Below are 25,830 nucleotides of genomic sequence, written 5' to 3'. Positions count from 1 at the left end.
GGGGGGGGCGGTTGGATCCCCGGGAGGGGCGGAAGGTTGGATCCCCGGGGCGGGGATGCACTGGCGTTACAGCGATGGGCACTGTATGTGGAGTGCAGCACTAGAGCCCGGCCTAGGAAGGGTCGTCCCTGAGCTGCCCCTCTTGGATGCCAGGCAGGGGGCTGCACCCGGGTCCCTGTTGGTGACCGCCCCCCACACCCGCTCGTACGTGCCTCTGTGCCACATGTGATTTCTCTCCGGCAGCCTCGCCATGGATCCCCGGAGGCCCCCTTTCCAGGGCGCTGCCCCCTTTCGCATGCCCTGTGGGGCCCGCATGCCCGGGCCTCAGCAGCAGCTGCCTCAGCCTGAGCATCTGATCCGTGGCAGGGCAGTGTCCCTTCCATGTACCAGCGGGATGCAGAGGGTGCCGGAGGAGCCACGGCAGCCAGCTGTGCTGGTACGGCAGGTAAACGTTCCAGTGGGGCACCATCGCTGTCAACGTCATATGTCTCACTGGGAACATCTTGCCTATTTGTTTTTTTATTTGTATTACTGTACTGCCTAGAAGTCCCAGTCACGGCCCCATTGTGTTGGGTGTAGAGTGACCAGACAGCAAGTGTGAAAAATCGGGACGGGGGGTGGGGGTTAATAGCAGTCTATATAAGAAAAAGACCCAAAAATCAGGACTGTCCCTATAAAATCGGGACATCTGGTCACCCTAGTTGGGTGATGCACAGACTGGCAGAGCCAGGGGAATGACTGGGATTCCCATAACTGATGGGTTAGTCGGAAGGAGATGTTTATCTCTCTTAGGATGTTTGTTAGAAAGTGTCATTTCCAGGTTGAATAGATAAACTTGCCCTAGCTCTAATCAAGCTGGCATGCTAAAAATAGCAGTATATTTGTGGCAGCATGAGCAGCAGGATGGGCTAGCCCTGCCCCAAGTACAACCCCATCCAAGATCCTAGTTATGTCCTTGGGTGGCTAGTCTCTCATGCTGCTCCAGCTGTACTTCTATTTTTAGCATGCTAGCTTGATTAGAGCTAGCACAGGTATGTCTGCTTGAGTTGGAAATTACACCTTCCAGTTCCAGTGTAGACATAGCCTTAATTTGTCTACTCTGTGTTGGCCAGCATTTTGCAAAGGTCAGTTTCCCTTTCCTCTGTATAGATAGTCAGTTTCTCTGACTGTGGTTGTGAGTTATTCTCGCAGCAACAAGCAGGAAGAAAACCAATTTTTTTTAAATTACAAAAGTTGTAATAATTGTCTGGGGGGCTTGGGCTGGTGCAAGGTGTGGAACGATCTTTAACTTATTTTAAATTGATTAGATCTTGCTGCCCTGCCTCTCAAAAGTTCCCTCCCCTAGCAAATATTTAGATTTCATTTAATTGCTCTGGGTCATTTCAACTCTAATCTAAAATGTCTTATTTGCAATGAGACCTCTTGGACAGGATTGGAAGAAGCAAGTTTTTCTCCACTCCTTAAAGAGGGCGATATAACGTGCTCATTCATTTTACTCACTTCCCCCTTCAAAATTACAGCTTCTTCCCATCAAGGTAGTCTTTAAGAAGTGTAGCAAAATATGACTTTTGATATTTTAAACTCTTAATATAACAGTGTCTAAGTAACTTAATCAGAGACTTGCTATGACAACTGTATTTCTAGACTGTAAGCTCTCCAGGGCAGACTGTCTCTGGTTAGGTGTCTACGGATCAGTGATAACATTCTAATTGCTTAGAAAATAATAGCAGTGAATGTATTAGTGTTTTTGTTCTAGCTAAGGATATTATATTGACATTAACCTAAACAGGTGCAACTGAATAGCAGTTCTTATCGCTGTGTCTGAGGATGTTGACTAGTGGAATAAACTGAATATGTTCTTTGCAGCATGGATGATGTCTGAGCATTTGTTCTCTTGCTCTTAAGAGGCCTGGCCATGTTTCATCACTTACTTTTCTGTAGGGACTCAGTTGAATGAATAGCAACCAACTTCCTAGAATGCTACCTGCTAAGATGTGGAAGAAAAACTTATGACTTTATTATAAGATAAGAATGTCACCATAATTCAACTGCCTTTGTAATAGTTTTAAGTTAAAAAGCTTTAGCTTTAGAATTTAATTGCTGCTTGGCAGTTGTCAAGGTCTAACCTGAGGTCTGTAGTCTATAAACCTCTGCAGACCTCAGGGAAGGGAAACCTTACAGCTGCAGCAAGTGGATATTTGTTGAGGAAAAGCTAAGAAAACTGCTTTTGGTCTGCTTGGGTTGCATGAAAACACTGCTGTCAAATAAGCTGCCCCCTTAAGATTTCCCTATAGAGGCTTTCCTTACTTTGTAGTTATGCTTCAGTACCTAAGAGAGAGTTTCTTGCATGATATGTATCTTGGAAGTGCAGCTAATCATTGAGATTGTTATTCCTTTTAGGTCTTAATGAGGCTTCTCTGTCCATTCTTTAAAGCTTTATCCTTTGGCTTTCTGCAGGAACCTCTTCCATCTGTCACGACCCTGCATTCCATGTTCCAAGGACTTGGTTTTGAGACAATCCCGAGACCTGCCTTGGGATGGGCAGTTCAGCCTTTGGGTAAGTTATCCCAGCCTTGTATAAGGTTCTGGTCCAGTAAAGGCTGTTTTGTGGTGTAGTATTTAAACAGATAAAGAAACCTCTTTCATATCTTGGGAGGTTTCTTCAGGCATGTTTTGAATCTATCCCTTCATTCAGGTCGAGGCATCTTGGGGAGGGGCATGGGTGATATGGAGGCCAAACTTAAAGCAGTCATGCCAGTGCAGCCCACCTTTCCATCACCAAATGTCATGCCAGCTGGGTGCAGCAAGGTGGAGAGGATGTCGCTTTCTCCTGGCAGGTGAGTAAAATGTTTGTCTGAGCTGAACTCTTGATTCAGAAAGAACTGTGCATGTGATGCTTAGTCAGCAATAGATTTCATATACCAGTGAACTAGGCTTGTATATTGCACATGTGCAGTGTATGTAACAGACATTGGAGATGGCTTAATAGTCTAAACAGCAGGTTTGAAATACTAATGCTCATCAGCAGCACAGGCCTGAATCCCAGCAGGGCTGACTCAATCTTTTATTCTGCCAAGGCAGGTAGGTCGAGTATGCTGCCGTTTGCCATGTGCTGGTCTTTTGAATGAGATAAAAAGAAGGTCTGCCTGCTCTATATGGGTGGTAAAAATGGTGCAATGCTTTTTTCTGTGAGTTGAGAAGTCCCTTGATGTCCTTGGCCAGAGTTCCCTCTCTTGTGGTGGTTGATTGGTGGTCTGCATACCAGAGGTGGCTGCATTTCAGTGATAAACAAATTAATTCTTGTAGGTGAACTGAGGAATTAAAATGCTCTAGAAATGAGATTTATTAGTATTAACAACTCACAGGCATGATGTTAGTCTTCTTTGTCTCTCCGGGAGATCAGTACAGTAATTGTGTTTGACATTGCCAGTCTGGAGGATTGTATGCAGCAGTTGCTATTGGTTGGGCTGGGTGATGAAAGAGCTGCACTCTCGTTTTCTTTGTCATTCTGCTGTAGAGTATGTGTAGAAAGAGGATTGAAGTAGAGTGCCATCAGACAGATTGTCAAGATGTGTGTGGCTCCTGCACTGCAAGCATGCCTGCTAGTAAACTTCCTCACGCTCTTTTAAAAGGTCGGTGCTGTTGTTCTGTCCCAAGGTGAAATAGGATAGGAATAGCAAGCAATTGTACTGATGAAAAATCAAATATACAATCCATGCGGAGGAGCAAAATGGAGATTTTGTTCTTAGCACAACCCATAAACCTCTGTTTTCAACCACATTCCAAAGAAAGTCAGTGGAGGACTCAGCTAAAACTAGACTGGATACAGTTTTGGGAGAATGGACTGTATCTTTACTACAGGCATAGCACAATGGGGCCCCGTTCAGTTAAGCACTACTGTAATACAAATTATAAATCAGAAGAATGTACCATAGGGAATTGTCTTGTACTGGCTTGTGGGGAAGGCTTAGATGGAACTTTAACAGCTCTCTTCCATCTACAATGTCCATGTCTCTCCTAAAAGTCCCTGTGGAAGAGTCAGGTATCGCTGGCATGCTACTTTTGTAGGGTTTGGGCTCTGGAACAGGGATACCAGGGAGCCTTCTGAGTGCAAGAAGTCATAGCTGTGCCATTTGGTGAAGGACAAATCTGCAGAAAGAAGAAATGCCATCTGGCTATTGATTCACAGGTGTGTCGAGTTTGGCCACAGTCTGAGTCTTGTCAGGCTTGGATCTTGGTTTTAGGGTTAAATAAGCTTCAGCCTCAAAACCAGAGGAGTGGAATAAAGGCAGACCAAAGCCTGTTTTAAACATTACTTGACTGATGTGAATGCAGGTTATCTAATTTATAGTGGGGGTGGAAACTTAAAGTTGGGGAAGGGTTAACATCTTTCCTTTTCGTTCTTGTATATGGATTCAGAATTCTTGGCCGTGGGCAAATGGAAGCTCCACCTGTCCCTCTTGGAAGAGCAGCCATGTCACTCGGCAGGGGGTTGTGCAAAGTTCCTACAGACTTGACTTTCCTGCGCACAGGTGTGCTTCAGCCTCAGCTCTCACAACCGCTGCTGTCACCCCCCAGTTTTGCGCCCCAGCCAGAAAGTCCTCCACCCACCCTTGTTGAACAGATGGAGAGAAAGTAAGTGAGAGATGGATGTGTTGAGTTGCCCGGTTATTTCTAAACATCTCTTAGATCAACTGGTAGGTATATAGATGCTGTAGCCATTTATGCTGTAGAAACCCCTAAGGTAAATCCTCTGTTCAGTGATGTGGCTTGGCGCCTGGTGGACTCATTGCTGCAGACTCTCATATGCTGTTGGGGGAAGAGGGTGCAAATATCTACCTCTCATATTCTGCATTGATGCCTTCTGGTATGGGGCTTTGGTCTTGGATTAACAAAGAAATAGGACATGATGCAGAGTGGAAACCACAGAGAAACAGCAGGGTTCTGTGAGGGGAGGATTTCTTAGGTGCCTTGAAAAAACTAAGAGAAGGGCTAGCTTACTTAGTGGAAGAAACTACAATATTTAGCAAAAAGAACAGGAGTACTTGTGGCACCTTAGAGACTAACAAATTTATTTGAGCATAAGCGGCTGCTACTCTGAAACCTACAATATCTAGGTAACCTTTCTCTGAAACTGGTTAATGAAAAATGCTGACAGTGGCAACGTGTGTAACTTTGTGCAGCTGCTTCCCACTGATAGCTGCTGTCTTACACTCTAACTTGCTAATTGTACAGCAGGGGGAGCCATTTTTTAATATATTCGAAGATAGACTAGGCACCCGGCTACCTGACTTAATTTAGGACTAGTAACATGGATCATGCTGCGGGAGAAGGGTAGGGGACAGTACTAGTGAGCCTCAGGAAGACCCTTCCAGACCAAACAATCCAGATTTTAAACAGACTTCACACAATCTGAATCTACAGTGTTGCAAAGCTGAGCCAACTTTACTGGGATAGAATATTGCTGGAACTTGTCTCTTAAAACTAATATTTTTTTAAACAGGCATTGTGATAAGAACACACTCAGTCACTGAACAAACTTGGGTAGGTCACTTAACCTCTTCTTTTTCCTTAGTTTACACATCTGTAAAATGGATACCATATTTCCTGCCTTTCAGTGGGTGTTGGGAGTTGATGAATTTTTGCAAAGTGCTTTGAGATGCGCATGTGGAAAGTATTAATGAGATGTTCTCAGCACATACTAATTGTTGCACAGGTGAAAAGTATAGAAGAGGTCTAGGGGTGGTGTTGATGGACTCAGATTTTTTTTTTTTTTCTCAAATCCTCAGCCAATGCTGGCATCCTGCGCTGCCTCTTTGCATTAATCTAGACAAAACTATTATGTGCTTTTGTCTTCCTTCCCTTCATATCTTTACAGAGAACCGCTAATGAAGCAAGGATCTAAAGGAACTCCTTTCCCCTTAGGACTGAACCTGATTAAAATACACTGCAAAAATGAAGCCGTTTACCAGTACCATGTGACTTTCAGGTAGTGACACCTTAGATACTTGAACATCTATCTCAATTATAATAAGGTTTGTAGAGGTATAGAAGCTAGTGAAATTAGCAGTGGAACTCGTATGACTTCTATAAACTTGCCCCTCTGAATGATTTTCAAGCAATTTCCATGGAGATTTGGAGGACAGAATGCCCAGGGAAAATATCTTTAATTTAATTTGATTTCACAATTCCTGAAATTAAGCATTGGGAAGCATACTATCCTTTGAGTATCTGGATTTAATTAGAGGAATGTTATGGTAACAGTTCTTCCAGAATCCTTTTGGTGGTCACAAAACTATCCTGGAGATGTAACACAATACAAATCCCATTCTGTTGGCATAAAGCATTAATACTGTACCATGAGCATTAATAGTTACTGTGGAATAGCCACTAGATGGGGCAACAGTCACAAACATTACCTGGTGTTTTAGGTCGTCTTTGCAATAAGTTGCCATAGCATAGGGTAAGGATTGTGGCTGTGTCAGTTACACAGTAGAGTTGATTTGAACCCCTGCTTTCTTCTTGTGTTTTGATATTAATCTGCATATTGCATTAACTTTTCTTCTGTTGCGGTTTCATGGGCTCGGGTTTGGGTTATGGCTGTGGCAGGGTTCTGAGGTGTAATCTAAAGCACTCTGAGAGCCTGTAATGGATACAGTAACGTTAACTAGAATTTAAATGCATACTCGTATTTTCCAAGTAAAAGGATATTGCGGACACTATAAAGCATTCTCTCTCCTTAACTCCCTGACCTGCAGTCCTAATGTGGAATGCAACAATATGCGGTTTGGAATGATGAAGGAGCATAGATCGGTGACAGGAGACGTTACGGCATTTGATGGCTCTATCCTCTACCTGCCTATCAAGTTGCCTCAAGTAAGACATGATACTGGGCAGAAAACACACATGCTGACTCTTGCATGGTGCCACATGATTTGAGATATTATAAAGTGCCAGAGTGTATCATTTGAGTATGTGGCTTTTTAAAAAAGTGAAAGTGAAACTTATCAGTAAAAACTGAAGGTATTTTTATCTTGTGACTGGCATATCCTAAAACAGTAATTCTTAGGGCCTGGGTTAGATTTCCATAATCCATGGAATATGTGTAAAATTCTGGTGAGCACAGAAACAGCTGGTGGTTTCAAATGTTTTAAATGGTTTTTCCCCCCTCTTGCAAGTAAAGAAAAGCACACATTCCCCATTCACTTCAGGAACTAGAAAAGGGAATAATCTGCCTCTAACAAGTAGAGATAAGGAAGGGAGCCTGGAGTGTGTGGTAAGGGATCATGGCTTTGGTACCATTCTGTCTCCACTTAGCAGAATTGCTGCACAATTGGCAGTTTGGGGGACCCAGGACTAGAATAGACAAGGATCTTACATGTCCAAATTGGTGTACTTCAGCAGTTACATTTGGAAAGTTTGCACAGCACCTGTCTGCAGTACTTATCTTTCAGGAGCACGAGACTGTCATTCACCAGCAGGCAGCGCACACAGAGATTTGCTAATATAACTAAGTCTTGGAAGTTTCAAGGTTGTATCACAAAACATATCACTACGAGTCTACTGGGTCAGAACAAATATGTGGTTCAGCATCTTCATCTATCTCAGGAGCTGGAAGCGGGAGAAGGGGGCTGTGATTTTGCCAACATCAATTCAGGTGGTGCAATGTGTTGAGACCAGATACTTGCATCTCCCCCAAAAAGTTTCCCCTCCTACTGGGGATTATCTTGTATGGAGCAGCTCTTTCTTGGAAGACACTGGATGCTCCCTGGTGATGCAGAGATTATTCCTTTTGGACAGCAGGAAGGACCTGCTATAGCAAATTCTCAGCTACAAGGTGGCTCCAGTCCAAAGGGGGTTTTCTAGTTTAATGATCTGAGTAATTTCACTTCTTGCTGCTGCTAAGATGTCTTCATCTCCGCACTAGACTGTTGATCTGACGTGTCAGAGAAAGACGGATGGAGCTGAGATCACCATAAAGCTTCAGATGACCAAAATCCTAGAGCCCAGCTCGGACCTGTGCATTCCGTTTTACAATGTGGTCTTCAGGAGGTAAGGAAAAGTTGAGGCCAGTGACTTGGCATGATGCTTAACAGTTGACTTGAATGCAAGGCTACCAGCCAGTTGACAGGACATCCCAGGTGTGTAATGGCTGTGCTCTACTAGAGACTTGGGTTGCCTTTATTCGGTCTCTTGCTTCTGGGGTTCGCTCAAGTTTCTAAACAGTTGCAGCTCTGACAGACTGAAGGGATGATGTTTGCCTCAGGCTGTACAATGCTTCATTCCTGGTCTGAAGGTTGATGCCTGAGAAAGGGGGCGAGGGAGTTGTGGATGTGGAGTATAAAGGGAGAGGGAATTCCTCCAAAAACATAAGGGGAGGAAGTTCGAATCTTCCGAAGCTAGATAAGGGACTGAGGAAGGGATCTACTATACATATACCAACACCCGATTACTACAGGGTAATTTTTGCAGACACCTGCATCCTAATCTAAAATCTATCTGCCTATCCTGAACCACGTTCAGTGACCTCATCAGCTATTTAGGCACTTAGCTCAGACTAACCATCTGCCTTCTGATTATGAATGCCAGAATCTCTTGCAAGGATTCAGACAACATTTTGTATGTGTAGTCTGGGACATCAGAGGTTTCAGTCCTGTCTCAAACAAATCAAGGAGAGTCTTGTTTGTCTTCTATGAGAACATCTATTTTTTGTATTGTGCTATTTCACTCACTAGACTCCATTTCCTCGGCATGGTGTATATAGTTCATTTAGGCAGATTGAACCTGTAAGCAATTTTTTTTCTTTTGCTCTTCCCCTTTCTTTGCTTTGTTTTAAAGAACACTTGGTTCTTTATTTGGTAAATTCTCTCTAATCCTGATCCTGCACTATTGTCATGAATGAAAGGTATGTCATTGACTTCACTGGATGCAAGATCAATTTCCTCAGCCCTCCATAGGTCTTAACTGTTAAACACAGGGACAACCATTTTATTTTCTTGCACACAGGGGAAGAGTGATGGGAGAGAAGCACCAGGAACCATATTTTGGTTTTTGTCCAATTACGTTTATTTTTTCTTCTATGTTGAAGTTGCACAGGGTTGTTGTTTTTTCTGGGAGGTTCTGTTTGTATTCCCCAATTTTATTTGAGTTTTCCAATCTCTTTAAAATGAGTAAAATAACTTTTTATTTAAATGGGCATTGGTAACTTATGTTAATTTTAAATATTTTTTTTTCTGAGGCGGGGAGAGCTGTAAAACCTAATGACTAAAGTGCTCTCATGAACACTTACAACAAAAGTCAATTAAGCCGTTGTTTTGGATTTAAAATTTTAAACCATCCCCCTCCAGTGAGTTTGCAACACAAACATTGCACTATTGGGATAGTGCATGAGAATCTGAAAGTGAAGCCAGCTAATCTGTTTTCATTGCCCTGGTTAAGAGAGAGGCAAAAGTGAACAGTGGTTTATTGATGAAATGTTGATTAGACTTTGAAATTCTTTCAGTTTGAGTAATCTCAGGTGGAGGTAGAAACACAAATGTATAGATGAATTTGATAATGGTTAACCAAATGAATACAATGACTTAAAACGCTAGTTTCTCCATACGCAAGCTATTCTAAAAAGGAAACCTGCAAAGGGAGGGGAAATGTTTTTTGGGGGATTATTGGGGAGAATGTTTGCTTTCTGATAAAAGCCTGAAGTTGTCGTTTTTTCCTCAGAAAAGTTTTTATATTGGAAATTCAGGCCTTGTCTGCTCTGTCTTTACTGGAAAATTCTGTGGTTAACTAGAGAATTCATAGTATTATGATACTCCAGGAACCAAGAGACCAGAATCTGAGCAATGGAGAGGGGGAGAGACTTGATTTTTAGTCTCTGTTTTAAATGTTTTTGTTGTTGTTGACACCAATTTAACTCAAACACTGACAAACTTGTGAGAGAAAAGAGAATTGTTTTGAAAGATTCAGCAACATCCCTTTTCCCCCATGCCCTCATCTGAGGTCTGAGAAGGCTCCCACTCCAGTTCTTTAGTCCTTCAGCAAGAACTGGGAAGGTGACATTCCTAATATATTAAGATAAAAGAACAGGCAAGGGGAAGAAATTAAAAACCAAGCCAAAACCTGTTTCAGGTGTCTTGCCTCAAAGAAAAAAAGGCGCATACATATTCCTTTTCCTTGGCAGACGGTCCATTACTTTTTTTTTTTTTTTTTTAATGCACATAGGAGCCCAATCCTGCAAAATGGAGTTTTCTCCATTCATATTGACTCCATTGTGTGTTGAGGATACTAAGCACCTCACAGGATGAGACCCTTAATAACTGATTTGTGGTGTCTCCCTAACGGTGTAAGCTATGCAATGCAATTTTATTGGTTACATTTATCTATCCCAGCCCCCAGATTCCTGTAATTATCCTAGTTTTCTATTCCAGGGTGATGAGGATTTTAGATATGAAACTTATTGGGAGAAATTTCTATGATCCCACCAGTCCTACAATGCTGCAGCAGTATAGGTTAGTACTATTATTTGTCTCCTATTGCCATGGTACCCATGCACCTTTCAATGCTTAAAGTGAATAAGAGGGAGAAGAGCCTGTCCCTTCAGTAAGTTAGTCTAACAAGCTGCAGAATGTGTGCAAATGTTTAACATTCTAAAGGCCTGATTTGCAGAGATCAAGCCCTGCAGTTGTGGGCTATTGGCAGGAATGGGTTCTATCGGTGAGGACTATTGATTGAGAACATCTTCCCAACTGACCTGGGGGGAGGGGAACTCCAGGAACTGACTTTGGAAATGTCCAAAGAGAACATACAGGACTGGACAAAAGGAGAGGATCTCTCAGCTACTAGCTCCCGAACCATTCACAGATGATTATTGTTTGTACTGTGGTAGTACACAGAGGCTTCAGTCTGGATTGGGGACCTATTGTGATGGTGTTCTGGATGTTGTACAGATTTAGAGGCAGATATGGTCCATGCCTGTAAATTTACAATCTGTGCAGGCAAAAGGAAGACCACAAACAAAGTGGAGAGGGTGGTGGTTGGCTCACATTCTGTTTCCCCTTGATGGCTTCTTGTGAGCAAAAGGCACGTCCCATGGTGGTCATGTCATGAAAAATCCTTCATTAATCTCCATCCTCATTCAGTGTGAGTAACCCAGGACAACAGTATCTGTCCTGTCCCTTACTAGTGGCTTAGACCACTTACAGAGGTTTGAGTCTGCTACTGCCTCTGAGCTAATGCTTTTGGATCCTGAGGTCCTAGGTTCAGTCCTTTCAGACAAACCTAACCAGGCTCCACACTTGGGCTATTTATTGTATTGGTAGGCCTATCACCAGCATCTCAGGTCTAGAAACTCAGACCTTTACAGCAAGGCCTTTGTTACGTACGTTGTCTGAATGCTGAGGTTCCTGTCTAGTCATTGTTACCTGAAAAAACCTGCTTATTTTTTGATCTGCAGTTCAGAGATTTTAGCTGAAATTCTATCTGCTGGCTAGGTTAAATGTATTCCCTGTGCTGTGCTTGCCTTGCATTCACTGTACATTCTCACTGGTAGAACAACTCTTAGTCATATACTGAGATTCCCTATGACTTTTTTGGAGGAGCATGCTGATTTGTATGCAATCTGTTTTTCCAAAGGTTGCAGATATGGCCAGGTTACTCAGCCAGTATCCGGAGGACGGATGGAGGTCTCTTCCTGTTGGCAGATGTCTCCCACAAGATTATCCGGAATGATTCTGTCCTGGATGTAATGTGAGTAAGAGAAGAGAAATCAGAATTAAACATCTTGTGGGCTCAGAAAACAATGGTAGTGCATACAAAGAACTGCTGTTTCAGTAAGTATGCCATGAGAATAGTTCTCTGAAAGGGAGAATGAGATGATCCCATAGCATTGTCCTTTGAACCTCCCAGAAGGTTAGTTTCAGACAAGTGCAATTGAGTTGGGAGTCTAAGCATTGTCATTATGTATCTTCTGTTTCATTACAGAGCAGTTACAGCACAGGCAGTGCAAGCTTCCCCCATGTTGTCTTGTTAGTGCAATTCATCCATGAGCTAGAGAATATAATAATTGTAGTTCTTCCTTGTATAAGAAGGTGGTTGAAATCTGAGAGCTTTTATTCATCCTTCTCCGCAAAGGCATGTAATCTACCAGCAGAGCAGAGAGAATTTCCAGGATGAGTGCACCAAGCAGCTAATTGGCAATATCATCATTACCCGCTATAATAATCACACGTACCGTATTGATGACATTGACTGGAACAAGACTCCGAAGGACAGTTTCACCATGTCTGATGGGAAAGCGATCACCTTCATAGACTATTACAGGTAGACACTTCAGTATGTGCCACAACGGAGGGAGGTGTTGCGGGAAGAAAGAATCTGATTGGTAGCTAACATTGAACAGTAAGCCCCAGTTTGTGTGCCATTCTGGAGCGTCACCTTACTTTAACTTTAATGAAGATGTAGTCTGACCCCTCAGTTCTCATCTCTAGCTCTGTTATGATAGAGCCTCTTCTGCAGTCTGTGAGCTGAGCTTGTTGCTCTGGTATCAGGAAAGTGCTTCTTTAAAATTGTTCCCCAACTCCTTTTTCAGCAAAAATTATGGTATAACAGTCAGGGAGCTGGACCAGCCGCTGCTGATTCACAGACCCAATGAAAGGCAGACTCCCCAAGGGAAGGTGAGTTGTTTTTGCAGCTGGAAAGTCCTAGTAGTGGAATTTCAGCACCAGATTCCCAGTGATAGGCTGGCAGCCTTGGATTATGAAGGGGTCTACTCACAGGCAGCAGCATCCCCTTTGTGCCCATGTGCCACAATCCTGCTATAGAGGGGGGCCACTTCTAGGAGTCAGAGTTCAATCCCCATGGCCTATTCAGTCTTTCACTTCTCTGCTGAGGCCAGTTAGTGCTAAAAGTGGTGGCCCCTTAGACAAAGACTGCCCCCACCCAAGTCCTCCCATCAACCCACCCAAACAGTTATTTGATAAGGCAATTTCAGTCACTGTACCGAAAATTATATCTCATTACCAGTCCTCTCAGCCATCTAGGTCTCCTTCTGCAATTGTTCTGTGGCTTCTTTTAACTCTTCTGGCGTCAAGGGTTGCTTGATGTATGCCCTTATCATAGTCAGAAGTGAATTGTTTTGCAGCGCCACAAAGTCATAAGCCTCAAAGTGTTCACTGACCTGCTGTTAGTTGGGAAGGAACCAATGAGGCCAGGCAGAGTATATCCAAACTCTGCTCCACATGCACCCCTTTGAGCCCCATCGAAGGCAACTGGGATATCAATAGTAGCAGAAATAGTCCCTTAATGTTCCTGGGCACTAAACCTGGGACACACTTGATTCCATTCTCTCTCTTTTTCCAGCAGTACAAGCTCCCCCATTTTTGCTTCCCCCAGCAGTAGCAAGGGCTGGTAGTACTTTTCTTGTGCACGATATGGCTGGGAGCAACTCACCAGGCAGTATGTGTATGTTAATGTATACTGGCTCCCCTTTCCCTTCAGCTTCAGAGGGGTGAGATTCTGCTGCTGCCAGAGCTCTCCTACATGACCGGGATCCCTGAGAAGATGAAGAAGGACTTCAGAGCCATGAAGGTTGGAGCATTGCTGCAGCAGGGCAGGTCTTCAGCCCCCACAAGCAGACATTTCTCGTTGCTTATGTTCTCTGCTCCCTCTCCCAAGACTTGCAAACTAGCACCCAGTTGGTGGTTTATCAGAGTGAATCTAGAAGCCAATTCATACTAGATTTGATTATACTAAGCCCCTCTAATGCAATAACATTCATATTGATTTCTATCCACCTTGCACTGTCTTTTCCTGTCAGAGGAGAGACAGTGCAGTGGGTTGCCTGCATGGCCAGTCCTGAGGGTTAAACTCTGCACAGCCACTGGCTTGGTCTTCTCAAACCTATTCTCCCTCTAGTGTTCTGCCATAGTCCAAATTTAGAGATTTTAGGCTGAGCCCTGAGATCTGTCAGGCCTTTGCAGGATTATGGGCTTATTTCAACAGAGTGGATTGGAGCTCGGGAGTGGGTATGGGTTAGCTATGGGGGCGGGGGTTAAGTGGTACAAGAGAGAGAAAGCGGGGCAGGGAAGTCTGAGGAGCTTGCAATGTTTTATAATTGCCTATAAATGTAAGGCACCTAGGTGCTTGGTAACACACTATTATAAACATCTAAGTAAGCAAATCCCCAGATGTTGTGTAATGTGGCTCAAAATAAATGGGATTCAGTAATCACTGTCCTTCCTCCTTTGCTGTAAGGAGTTACCTGGGAACAACTGGACCAGTACTTACATTTTGCCACACTCTGATCCTCGAAGCATGTGACTTATTCATAAGCACATAGCTTTGTTATATCACTGTCAGCGTTGTCTATGCTTATACAGTATGCTGCTGTGTGTTTGATGGCTCATGAAACTGCACCTGGGTGTCCTTGTGCCAGTGGAATAATATGTGACATCATCCTGAAAGTGATTGCCTATACAAGTCAAGGTCTGATATCGATACGATTCCACCTCAGGATAGTGACATTCTCAAATGTGACTTCTTTTGTTCCCTTACCCATCCTCTCTAGGACCTAACCCATCAAATTAATCTGAGCCCTAAGCAGCACCACGCATCTCTGAGTAATCTCCTGCACAGGATTGAGGAGAATGAGGCTGCTAGCAAGGAAATGTCACGGTGGGGACTATGTTTGGACAAGGATGTGTATAAGGTAAGATATTTCCCATCGTACATGAGTATTGTCTAGTGCTTAGAGCAAGGGACTGGATAACAGGGCTCTTCTATTCTATTACAGATTCTGCCACGGGCTTGCTGTGGCCTAGGATGAGTCACTTAACCTCATTGACTCCATTTTCCCATCTATAAAATGGTGATAATATTCATAAGGGCGAGGGGGTTTAATGTATTTGATACCATGCTTTTATAAGCACTCTGAGAGGTGCTATTGAAATGCAGATGATTGTCACCCGTTGGGATTCTTTAAGGAAGTGGTTACTTCCTGCATCCTAATGACCCTAATGCTGTAAGACTATGTAATGTTTTTCTTCCTCTTCAGAGCAAACCCTGCAGATCTTATCCATCTGTAACAGTGACTTAGTAAGAGCATGTGCGCTATGGAATTCACACAAGACCAGAAGCAGGTTCTGAATGGTGGGGATGTGGCATATCCTCTTGTGATGCACGTGTACCACACTGCCAAGGGGACCATATGGCATTTAGTCACACACCGTGTTCTCTTATACCCACAACAAACAATTGTCTGGCTTCCTGGTGCAACCACTGGAAATCTGCCGATTAGCTAATTATAGAATGTCAGTGAATTAAAAACCCAGTACGTTCTATGTCCTCCCATTGACTCCTAGACAGAGATGGAAACGACCCTTGTAGGTGTCACTCCCTGCTAGTGCTGGGTTGTTCCATATGCTATATTCAAGGTCTCTGTCAATTCATTGACCTTTACTGGATCCTGTTCTCCATCAACTTTGCATATAGCTGAAAACCAAACTGCACCTTTTACTGTCCCCTTTCCTTAGTAACAAAAAGTGCATTTAAGTGATGGTGGAATGAGAGATCCTCTCAGAATGCTTACACACAAGGGCCAGCATGTAAAAACACAATGAAAAACCTTTAACTATGGCTTTCCTGACTTTAACTCTGTTAATCAAGCTTTGATATTAATAGTCTGGATTTTTCTTCCCCATGGCAATACTTTTTACTCTTTTTAAAAAAAAAAAAAAAAATTAAATTAAAACAAACTAAAAAAATTCTTAAGGCACAGCTTAGACATAAATTCACAATACACAGTTCAGTTGACGCTATTTACGTACTCTTCATTGGAAGAACAGTAGGAAGAAAGTCTCCTTTCTTTCCCATGTTGATGTATTTGGCAGTGGTATATTGCACTGCATGAAGTGAGATCACATGAAGTACACATACTAGAAGGGCAGAGGGGACTTCAGCAGCGTTTCCTGATGTCTGCAGTATGCATGTATACAACAGTTGCATATGGCTCTTGTTCTCTTCTCTTCAGACACAAGGGCGCGTTCTCCCCATGGAAAAAATAAGCCTGAGGACCAGCTCTTTTATGACTTCTGAGGACCTAAACTGGACCAAAGAAATAACAAGAGAAGCTGTCAATTCTGCGGTAAATTCCTTTGCAGACAGAGAGGTTGCTTCCCAGTACCAGGAAGACAGTGGAGTAGCCTGTTCAGCTGTGGGTTTTTTTGTTTTGTTTTGTTAAAGTGTCCCTTTGATTTCTAAATTGAGAAGGCCACAATTAGTATTGGTCCTGCCCAGACTGTTTCAGTTCCTACTGGACATGGAGTTGAATTTTTCCAAGGCACTAGCTTTGTTAACATTGGCGACGGTTGTCTTTCCAAGGTGTTAGTGGGGAAAAGTCTTTCCTCAGAATGCGCATGCTCATTGAAGTGTCTAGTTAGGAGAAAGATGTTCGGAAGTGCTCCATCTGGAACTAGAAGTCAGAATCCTCTCTTTTTATCACTTAATGCAATTTTTTTAAAATTTTCTCCTCCCGAGCTTGTGTAGATTGAAGTACACGGTGAGTCTATGCTGCAGGAGAGCAAGGAGCGGAGCCTCTGGAAGCTGACTCTGCAGTGCAGATGCACATTTTGTCTGCTTTCTGGCTCTCTTACCTCAAATTTGGTGGGATATGAAAGCAAGACGTTTCTAATAGCTGGGCCTTCTGTGTCCTTTTACCAGCTCTTTCTTTGATTAGCTCTTTGACTTTGGGCATGCCACTTAATTTCTCTGTGCCGTGGTTTCCTCATCTGTAAAACAGAAATATATCTATTTTGGTGGGTGGGTAGTGAGGCTTTATTAATGGCTTAGTAAGGTGTTTTAAGATCCTCAGGGGAAATCACTATCACCTTCACTTATACAGGCTATTTGATGATGCTGGCTGTCTGGTTCTGCTCCTAGATTCCCATGCATTACTGGGCATTGTTTTATCCGAAACGGGCCGTGGACCAAGCACGAGAGTTGGTCAGCATGCTGGAGAAGGTCTCTGGCCCAATTGGCATGCAGTTAAACCAGCCCGCCTGGGTGGAATTGAAAGATGATCGAATAGAGACCTATGCCAGGACTATCAAATCCATCTTGGGCACTGAGGTAATGGGGAGGAAGGGACAGAGTGAATGGGGTTTGGGTAATCCTATTTAGAAAGCTGTTCAGTTGGCATTCTCGTACCTCTAGGAGATTGGGGCACTCTGATTGCACATATGAGAAATGTATTTATGAATCTGTCCATTTGGGAGGATCCTTTCAAGTATCATCCATGGACAGTCATGTGCACATAGCGTATTTTCCTTGTGTTTCTTGTGTGTGCGCCACGTTTCCGTTGGAGTCTGTAAGGAGGGCTCTTGTAAAGCATTGACAGCTGGCTTGACATCTGCTAAGTGATACGTAAGCCACACTGAGCGATCATGGCTACAGTATGCCTGGTCCTGCCTTGAGGTGGGAAGAAGCTGCACTCTGCTGTGTGTCTCATTTCTCCCCTTTTCATCATGCCTCAGTGGGTCACAGCTTAGAATGCCAGATTCAGAACAAACTGCTGAAAAATAGGGCAGACTGGTGGTTATTCTATCATTAAATGACACCAAGCCAGTAACAAAAGTAAACTTCTGTCTCACCATGCTGGTTAACAAGAAGTCAAAAATGCAGTCTCCTTAGGCTTTCCAGCCCTTATTTCACCATCTAGACACTGGACTCTGAGAGGTTATTGAAAACCAGTTTTATCACATATGGTGTCCTTCTAATACCAAGAGATCAGCCACATAGCCAGGTAAACATGCAACTCAGATCTTACCTAATAATCATGCTGCTGTCAGTCTTTTAGTAACTAAAATCTAAAGGTTTATTAATAAAAGAAAAAAAGAGGAGTTGTTAATGGTTAATAGATCATATACATACAATAATTGCAAAGTCCTTATATCGGGTTTGTAGCAGTGATGGTACAGATGGCTGGCTTGTAAAATCTATGGTAGCTTCCAAAAGATTGGAAGGTCCTCAGTCCATAGTTCAGTATGGTCCTCTTAGTTGTAAATCCACAGTTCAGAGAATCAGGGCAGGAAAGAGGCAAAATGGAGTAATCTCAGGGGTCTTTTATACCCTTTGCCATGTGCCTGGAAATTTACTAGTTCAGACACAGCTCACAGCCTCTGTTTGTGCAAAGTCACTGGCCTAAGATGGAGTCCAGGGTCACATGAGCATATCACATATCCTTTCATGCTTTGACGCACTGAGGCAGCCATTGGCTCCTGGGATATGTAAGGGTTAAGTAGAGACCTGGGAAACCGCTAGTATGCTGACATGGTATTAGGGTGTAGAGGCACGGGCAGGCACCGTTTTTTTGCGTTTGATAGATAAAGTGCTACCTCTCTCCCTTCCCTTCTGCTTGTTAAGGATTGATAAGTGTTGCAGCTGCGTAAGGAATGTGGTTGTTCAAAGGATCCCCTTTGTGCAAAGAGGTGTTCTCTTCCCCCCCCCCCTTCCTTTCCCAGCTACATAAACGAGCTCAGGCTCATGGCCCCTTCCTCCCTTCCCTGTGAACTGCTGATCAAGGGAATTTGTGTCTGCAATTATTGCAAAGAAATGTATCTTCAAGGTAAAATTTGTCTGTAGAATATGCTTAATGCTGTAAACAGTAATCAGGGGCTGGGATAATTATATTCAGTATGTAGCTATTAATATTCATTGTATGGGCCTTCATATTACTCAATAAGGGTTTTGGTGGTGGTGTAGTAAATGTAGGTATTTAGATACTAACTTAGATAAAAAAAAGTGTGCTGTAACTAATTCAGTGCTTACTCGACAATTGGGTCGAGGGGAACAAGTACCACAACAAAGAAGCCCGTTTTACTCAAATCCGCCTCTGGGTCCTCCTGCTCAATCTCGAACACCCTCCATCCACAGAAAGAGTTGTCTGGGCAGAATGAGTTTCTTCTATGGCGCATTGTTAGAGTGAAATGTCCTTAATGGGCCATCAAGCTTGAATAGCCCATTCACAATGGGCTGGCTAGACTGGATGTAAACTACCTTGTGTTTGTTCCTGGGGTAACACCCACATTTGAGATACAGTGATGATACATGGATTTAAGCAGGATAATCTTATTTAGCAAATCATCACTTTTCCATTGACACCTTATAGGACATACTTTGCACAAGATTTGTTGCAATTGAATAACAGTGGCAGTATCGAGGATGTAAATGGTCATATTTCAGTCATACAGCATCACAAGGGTATGGGACTCAGGTACGCCCTAAATACAAATCATGGGAGCTGGAAAGCTCTGCAGTGCTTTGAAGGCCCTGTGCATGGGGAAGAGACCTACTTAGCCACGTTAGACACAGTCTACCCTTTGTGGACTGTTTCTGTGGGACTTGCTTATGGTGTTGCTCTGCTCTTCAGCTGCAGCCTATCAATAGTTTATCTTGAATTAATATATTAACTATAAAGAGCTGCATATTGATTGTGACGCTTGAAGATAGGCAACTGATCAGCAAAGGTCTTGAGAGAGACTTTGCTACCTGCCCACGTTCTGTTCCTGGGATCTAATGCAGATGTTGCACTTGTAATGTTCCTTTGCACTGTTATGGTGATAAGGACTTGGCCTGTTTACGTTAGTTATTTGTGGAACAATTATTTCCCAGCCCTCCGCAGTAATGCCTTCTGTGCAGTGGATCTTTCACAACATGCAGCTATGAGCGCCTTGGTGCTTGTTATCTCAGTTAAATGAGGCACGAGGTTTACTTTAATTGCAGTAGTTCATGTCATGGAGGTTGGATGTGAGCCCATCAGTGAAGGCTTTGATACTAGAAAGGAACATTGGGGTTGCGCAGTTCATGGTGCTATTACTGAAGACCTGTGCTCCCAGATCCAGTCCATTTCCAAGCCTTAGGTATAAACAAGGGAGTGGAGGGAGCTGGGGAGACCTGACAACTAATGAGGCACACAGTTGTTACTGTGAAGGTGCTAATAATACCAAATCTATTCTTAAGATTATTGCAGTAACTACAGTAATAGGCTCTTGGTGAGGATTCTGCTTGCTCTCTGACAAATAGCTGTGATACTGCTCTTGGCTGCTGCTTTATTAGACAGTGGGAGCTAATGTCCCAGGATTGTGTGTTACTTCCCTTCATCACAGTGCTACTCAGGGTGCTGCATTCATTCCATTGCAAAGGCAGAGAAAAGTTTGTGAGCATCCAGCAAAATTTGTGGTGCTAAAGCCTGACTCTGCATTTGTCTCTTGAAGGGTAAGATGCAGATGGTCGTATGTATCATCACTGGGACCAGAGATGACTTGTACGGAGCCATTAAAAAGCTATGCTGTGTGCAATCTCCAGTACCCTCTCAGGTGAGTCAGGTCACTGCGGTATTATAACTTCTTGGGGTGGGGGTTTGACATGGTGGAGACAAGGATTCCATACACAAAGTTCTTGCCTGGAATGAGACCACAAAATACTGTCCATTTCATCCTCGTCTACATTTGAAGCTTCCCGTCACATTTCTCTCTGGAGCCAGTACACCTCTGGAAGCAGTAGAGCAGGCAGGCTCATCTGGCTATAATTAAAAATAAACAAAATCCTACAGTAACATCAAATCACGACCATTTAACCTAACCCTTAAGTATACAGTGAACAAGCCATGTAATTTACTGCATACATCTAAATTAAGTCCAGTACAGGCGAGTCTCATCTTGCGCACATTTAACATGCGCGAATTCAGCTTTGCGCGGTCGGCAAAAAAAAAGAGAGAGAAATAACAATTTAAATACTGTACCTGGAGTGCGGGCGATTCCGCCCGCCATTACACTCAATGTAATTTTGACTATACGCGATTTTTCGCTTTATGCGCTGACAGCGGAACGTAACCCCAGCTAAGATGAGACTCGCTTGTATAGCAAAGTTGGCATGCCTAGAAAAAGGCCTCGGGTGGCTGGAACATCATCTTGGTGGTCATGTTGTCTATAGCAGAATAACAATAGGTTGTATTTAATCTGTAATTAGTCGCATTCAAATTGTGTTGTGGACTCTTGCCTTGCTTGTGAATATTGTGTCTAGCCTTAAAGAACTGTTTCATGGTTATCTCTGTAAGTAGCTGTGGCTAGCTGGGGCTTCATGTGCTTCACACCTTGGCCAATGGAACAGCAAGGATAGAACTCAAATCCCCCTGTTTCAAAACCTCAGACCCCTGCCAGTTAAGCAAAAGGAGGTTCTCCTTTAGCTGTTGTGAATGTAAGACCTATGGCAACTGTTGAGGAGCTTCGATTCCATTCAGAAGAGGAAGATAGTGCAGGTACAACAGCCAGCACATATAGTGTGTGTGTTTTTTAAAAAAAAAAAAAAAAAAGTGAAAGTTGCTAGAAAGACACTTTAGTTTGCTGGGGGATGTAATGCAAACATCATTCAATTTGGGGAAACATCTTTTCTTTTCCGATGGGTGGAGAGGGACATAAAAGCTAGTCTAGGGTGTAAGCATCCTTAAAAATACTTGCGAGCTTTGGATGAATTGGGGGTAAAGGGCTGGATGGGTATCAGTTTTTGTGTTTGCTGCGTATGAGACTTTTGCTAAGTGAAGGCTAAATTCTGCCCTCAGTTCACATTCAAAACTCTTGACTTAATGAGAATTACACTTGCAGATCCAGGGACCAGAACTTGGTTATACAGGCTTTAACAAATGCAAAGTCTTACTTCTTAAAAGCTTTGAGAAAAAGCAAAGAAATAGAATACTAATGGAAAAACTTAACAGCCGTTAAAGTTGTATAGTTGGACACCTTGCAATATGCAAGTGTAATCTGTTAATTTTATGATTGATTTATAGTAGGAATACAGTCTGGGGAGGAAAAAAGTAGACCCTGCTTTTGCAGTCTTAAAAACTTAGCTGGAGTTAACTGATTTTTAATATTTCCCATTGCTGCAGGTCATCAATGCCCGAACCATCATGACCCAGCCAAGCAAATTAAGGAGCGTAGCACAGAAAATTCTACTGCAGATTAATTGCAAGCTAGGTGGGGAACTCTGGGGAGTGGACATCCCATTGGTAAGCCATGCAAAAGTTAGTTCCATCAAGGGAGGCTTCAGCACCCTGAATGACCTACCTGTAGGTGCAGGGCTCTCATCTGTGACTTCTCTGTGGCCTTTCATTTTACTTACACACACACACACACACACACACCGTGTGCATGCACAAATATTAATTCATCCTAGATTGGCTAGAGGAAGAATAGTTCATAGTGTGAAAGGGGTATTCAGCCTCTCTGAAATGTATCCCCTTTCTTCCCTCTTTCATGGGGGGAATGTACTCTTACCCTTAACCTGTCTCTTACAGGTCATCAGCATGCTAGCCTGGGACTCAGAAGGCATGGGTTTGATTCCAAGCTCTGCTACAGACCTCTTCCCTGCACATTTATTCTCTCTGTGCCTCCATTACTCATCTGTAAAATGGGGATAATAGCACTTCCTTACATCATGGGGCGGGGGGGGGGAATGTTGTATGCCGCAGTACTGATGAAGGATAGATAAAATGAACTATCTGGTTAGCTCTCTGGTGGTAACGAGTACTTTTGATTAATTCCAGGGATTTTATGACCACTGCAGGGGTTAAAGCCGAGGGTGAAACTCCCTCTTGGCATTTAATTCAGCTCTGCTTTTTTGCTCTTTAGAAAGAGTTCAGATATAGTTTCCAGTGAAATGGTGAGTTATGCCTCTGACTCACAGTTCCCCAGTGCACTGGGCTTCCTTTCTCCTTTCCAGAAACAGCTGATGGTGATTGGCATGGATGTGTACCATGATCCCAGCAGGGGAATGCGCTCTGTGGTTGGCTTCATTGCAAGCACCAATCAGTAAGTTGTTTCTAAATTAGAGTAGGTTCTACCTCTTTACATTCCTGTAAAACCTGGACCTCTAAGCAGCTCAGTGTTTGGCTGATGTGTGCGCCTCACACTGCAGCCAGTGTTTGCAGAGAATGTGACGCATGCCATGGACTACAGAGGGAGACAGATGGATCTGTTCTTTAATGGAGCATTCCAGATTACTCTGTCACAGTGAAGATCCTGCATAGTTCTCAAGTAGGGCAGTTGCTGTTTTGATCAATTTTCTCCTTGTGTATTCCCCACTGCTTTCTGAAGTGTTGGTCAACTAAACACACAATAAGACCTGGCTGATAGCAAACCGGGAGACTCTCTCTGGGAAGTTTGTCTTACTCTTCCAGGCTTTTGACAGTCTCTTGCTGGAGGAAAAAGTGGTGTCTGTGATTAAGCTGCACATTGTCATACACTGATGAAAAGTCTTCAGATCTTGAGTGTTTCCCTACACTTGCACTGCTAGGGAGTTGCATTTTTGGTGGAAAAGTTACATCACGTGGCTGGAACCGAAACTCTTTTCTTTATCAATAAAGTCGCTTTATGGCACTGCCTTGCCCTTACTAAAAAAGACAAGAGATATTGACTTAACCTTGGTTGTCCTTTTCAACAGGGTTTAATAACTTGTTTGTTTGCAGTCACCGATTCCAAATGCCAAGGACCACCTGGCATTATCTCTGATCATGTGCTGCCCCTATTGCCGTATGCCTGAATCCTTTTAGAAACAGCCTGAGAAAAGATATATGCAAAGCTGGAGCTGAATTTGTTATGAATTGTAGAACTGTTTTGGGCTTTGGCTCACAAGAGTCCTGTAGGTAATATTTATCTTTCTCTTTCTGCCACGAGTGCTCTCTCGAAGTGGTATTCTAGGGTTGTGTTCCAGATGCCTCATCAGGAAATGGTAGACAGTTTGAAGCTTTGTCTGGTCGGGGCCTTACAGAAGTTCTATGAGGTGAGGAAACATAGTAGGTGACTCTTCGCTGACCACTAAAAGAAATGGATAAAACTGCAAAGAGAAAAGTGTGCCTAGCCTGAAACATGCATCTCCTTTTCTGTACTCAGGAGTGCAGGCACCATCTCTATTCAGTACCCTAGGGTGAAGAGTTGTGGGTACCATTTATTGATTTAAAAAGAGATGGGATAGTTCTATGGATATCAAGAATATCCAGAGTTGTTATATTTAATGACAAAAAATTTGAAAGGAATATGAAACCTCATGCTTCAGGGCTTAAGCCAATCTCTAACTACTAGAGACCAGTGTGAGGGGCAGATTTGTCCCATATCTGAATGTGCATCTTGCACCTTTTTCTAAAACATCTGGTGCTGGCCACTGTCAGAGACAGAATAGTGGATTAGATGGATTTAGGTCTGACTCAGTCTGGTAATTCCTACGTACTGGATTGCTGTCCAAAGAAAGCACCATAAACTGGATCTTACCCAATAAGTAGCATCCACCTATCCACTGTGCTTCAGTACATGAATAATTGGGTTTGTAACCCCATGTGTTCATGAGTGTCAACATTCCCAACACAACCTGGAGTTCATCTTGACTGAAAAACTACTATATGAAGTATCAGTGGAAGATACTAAATTGAGCTTTCTAAACGAAAAGTAGAACAAATTAAAAGTTAAGCAAGTGAGTAAATGACTTTGCAGAGCTCACTTTGAATTTAAAAATTGAAATGGCCCCTTGTTTGGCACGGCATGCTTAATCTTCCTTCCTTATCTCAGGGACTTGCTTAATTACCTCGATGAGGCCTAGCTCACAACTGCAGCTATTGCTGAATGACTCTTCTCACTTTCAATACTGCTACCTGTCTTAAGCGGTTATATTCTCCTGTCTCTGAATAACCTCAGCCCTTTTATCTCACCATAAATCCCCTCGGTGCAAAGAAAGGAATGGTACATTCTGTATGAAAGTGTAAGGACCATGATGTAGCTTCTTGATTATTTCACCACTTCAGCGGGTCGTGTATATGCTTTAATTTACACTAGGTGTCCGCAAATAAAGCCATGCTCCCAGACACACGGTTAGGTCTGCTTTAGGGTTTTGAGTTGCAAAGGCACTCATTTAAAAGGCAGTCAGTCCTATTTATAAACATGTAAATTAGATACGGTAGGTTTTTATCTTTTGAGTGCTTCTTGTGGAAGGTGCCAAATTAACAACTCTGGAAACTGAAGTCTACTTGCAGGACAGGTCCTTCATGGGCCATGGTAGGGCAAGCTTTTCCAAATACTCTCCTGTGAATATGCCTTAATAGTGCTCTAAAACGAGCCCCCTTCTAGTGGGAGAAGGGGGATTCAATTTCCGTGGCCCCCATTCAGTCCTTAGCCTTTTTGATGAGGCTGTCCAGAAAGGTGCTGATTGTGATGGTGGCTTTTCGAATGTGGATACTTGTCCACTTGGGCCTGGACTGAGACCCAGCAAACTCATTCCACATGGGAGTCGATGAACCAGCATCTTCTAGGGCAGCAGTTAAGTTGGCATTATTTGTGTCCAAAAGTAGACTGACTGCATTTAAACCCAAAGTAAAAAGATCAGTGGTCAAAGCCAGAAGTGTCAATGTATTTGTGTAGTCTTTGTGGCCCATTCTGTTTCACAGAATGCAAGCTTTCACTTCAAGGAAAGAATGAGTTTCTAGCCCAGGGATCGGCAACCTACGGCACGCGTGCCAAATAGGGCACGCAAGCCGATTCTGAACCGCACGCTGCCTGCCGGTGAGAGGAGGAGGGGCGGAGGGGCCGGAAAGCGCCACGCTGGGGGAAGAAGCAGGGGAGGTGGGAAGCTTGGTCCTGCGACAGCCAAGTTTCCCTCCTCCCCCACTTTTTCCCACAGCTTGGTGCATTCCGGCCCCTCTGCCCCCCCTCCTCCCTCTCCCTGCCGAGATGGCCCTTGCGAGGGGGAGGGGAAAGAGCGGCAGGCTGCACACAGCTCCGTAGAGCAGGCAGAGAGAGGTAGGGA

At 43.4% G+C, this 25,830-nt stretch overlaps 1 protein-coding gene across 1 annotated transcript in view; it reads left to right on the top strand.

Annotated features, from left to right (window-relative positions):
- The first annotated feature begins 263 nt into the window (after window positions 1-263).
- The window catches only part of PIWIL2 (piwi like RNA-mediated gene silencing 2), a 33,422-nt gene continuing 7,855 nt past the window's right edge, over window positions 264-25,830 (top strand). The window contains exons 1-19 of the mRNA XM_026657983.1: window positions 264-445; window positions 2,458-2,557; window positions 2,696-2,837; window positions 4,420-4,635; window positions 5,879-5,989; window positions 6,759-6,876; window positions 7,928-8,052; window positions 10,425-10,505; window positions 11,629-11,742; window positions 12,127-12,315; window positions 12,584-12,668; window positions 13,492-13,581; window positions 14,561-14,701; window positions 16,022-16,135; window positions 16,930-17,118; window positions 20,262-20,363; window positions 21,929-22,048; window positions 22,762-22,850; window positions 23,715-23,820. Of these exons, the coding sequence (XP_026513768.1) occupies window positions 296-445; window positions 2,458-2,557; window positions 2,696-2,837; window positions 4,420-4,635; window positions 5,879-5,989; window positions 6,759-6,876; window positions 7,928-8,052; window positions 10,425-10,505; window positions 11,629-11,742; window positions 12,127-12,315; window positions 12,584-12,668; window positions 13,492-13,581; window positions 14,561-14,701; window positions 16,022-16,135; window positions 16,930-17,118; window positions 20,262-20,363; window positions 21,929-22,048; window positions 22,762-22,850; window positions 23,715-23,820 (2,382 nt within the window). The 5' untranslated portion in view covers window positions 264-295. The remainder of the gene's footprint in view (window positions 446-2,457; window positions 2,558-2,695; window positions 2,838-4,419; window positions 4,636-5,878; window positions 5,990-6,758; window positions 6,877-7,927; window positions 8,053-10,424; window positions 10,506-11,628; window positions 11,743-12,126; window positions 12,316-12,583; window positions 12,669-13,491; window positions 13,582-14,560; window positions 14,702-16,021; window positions 16,136-16,929; window positions 17,119-20,261; window positions 20,364-21,928; window positions 22,049-22,761; window positions 22,851-23,714; window positions 23,821-25,830) is intronic.

The sequence above is a fragment of the Terrapene carolina genome, unplaced genomic scaffold (assembly GCF_002925995.2).
Source record: "Terrapene carolina triunguis isolate 2854851 unplaced genomic scaffold, T_m_triunguis-2.0 Scaffold53, whole genome shotgun sequence".
Classification (NCBI taxonomy): domain Eukaryota; kingdom Metazoa; phylum Chordata; order Testudines; family Emydidae; genus Terrapene; species Terrapene triunguis.
Note: the sequence above shows the minus strand (reverse complement) of the source record. Positions and strands in the feature narration are given on the sequence as shown.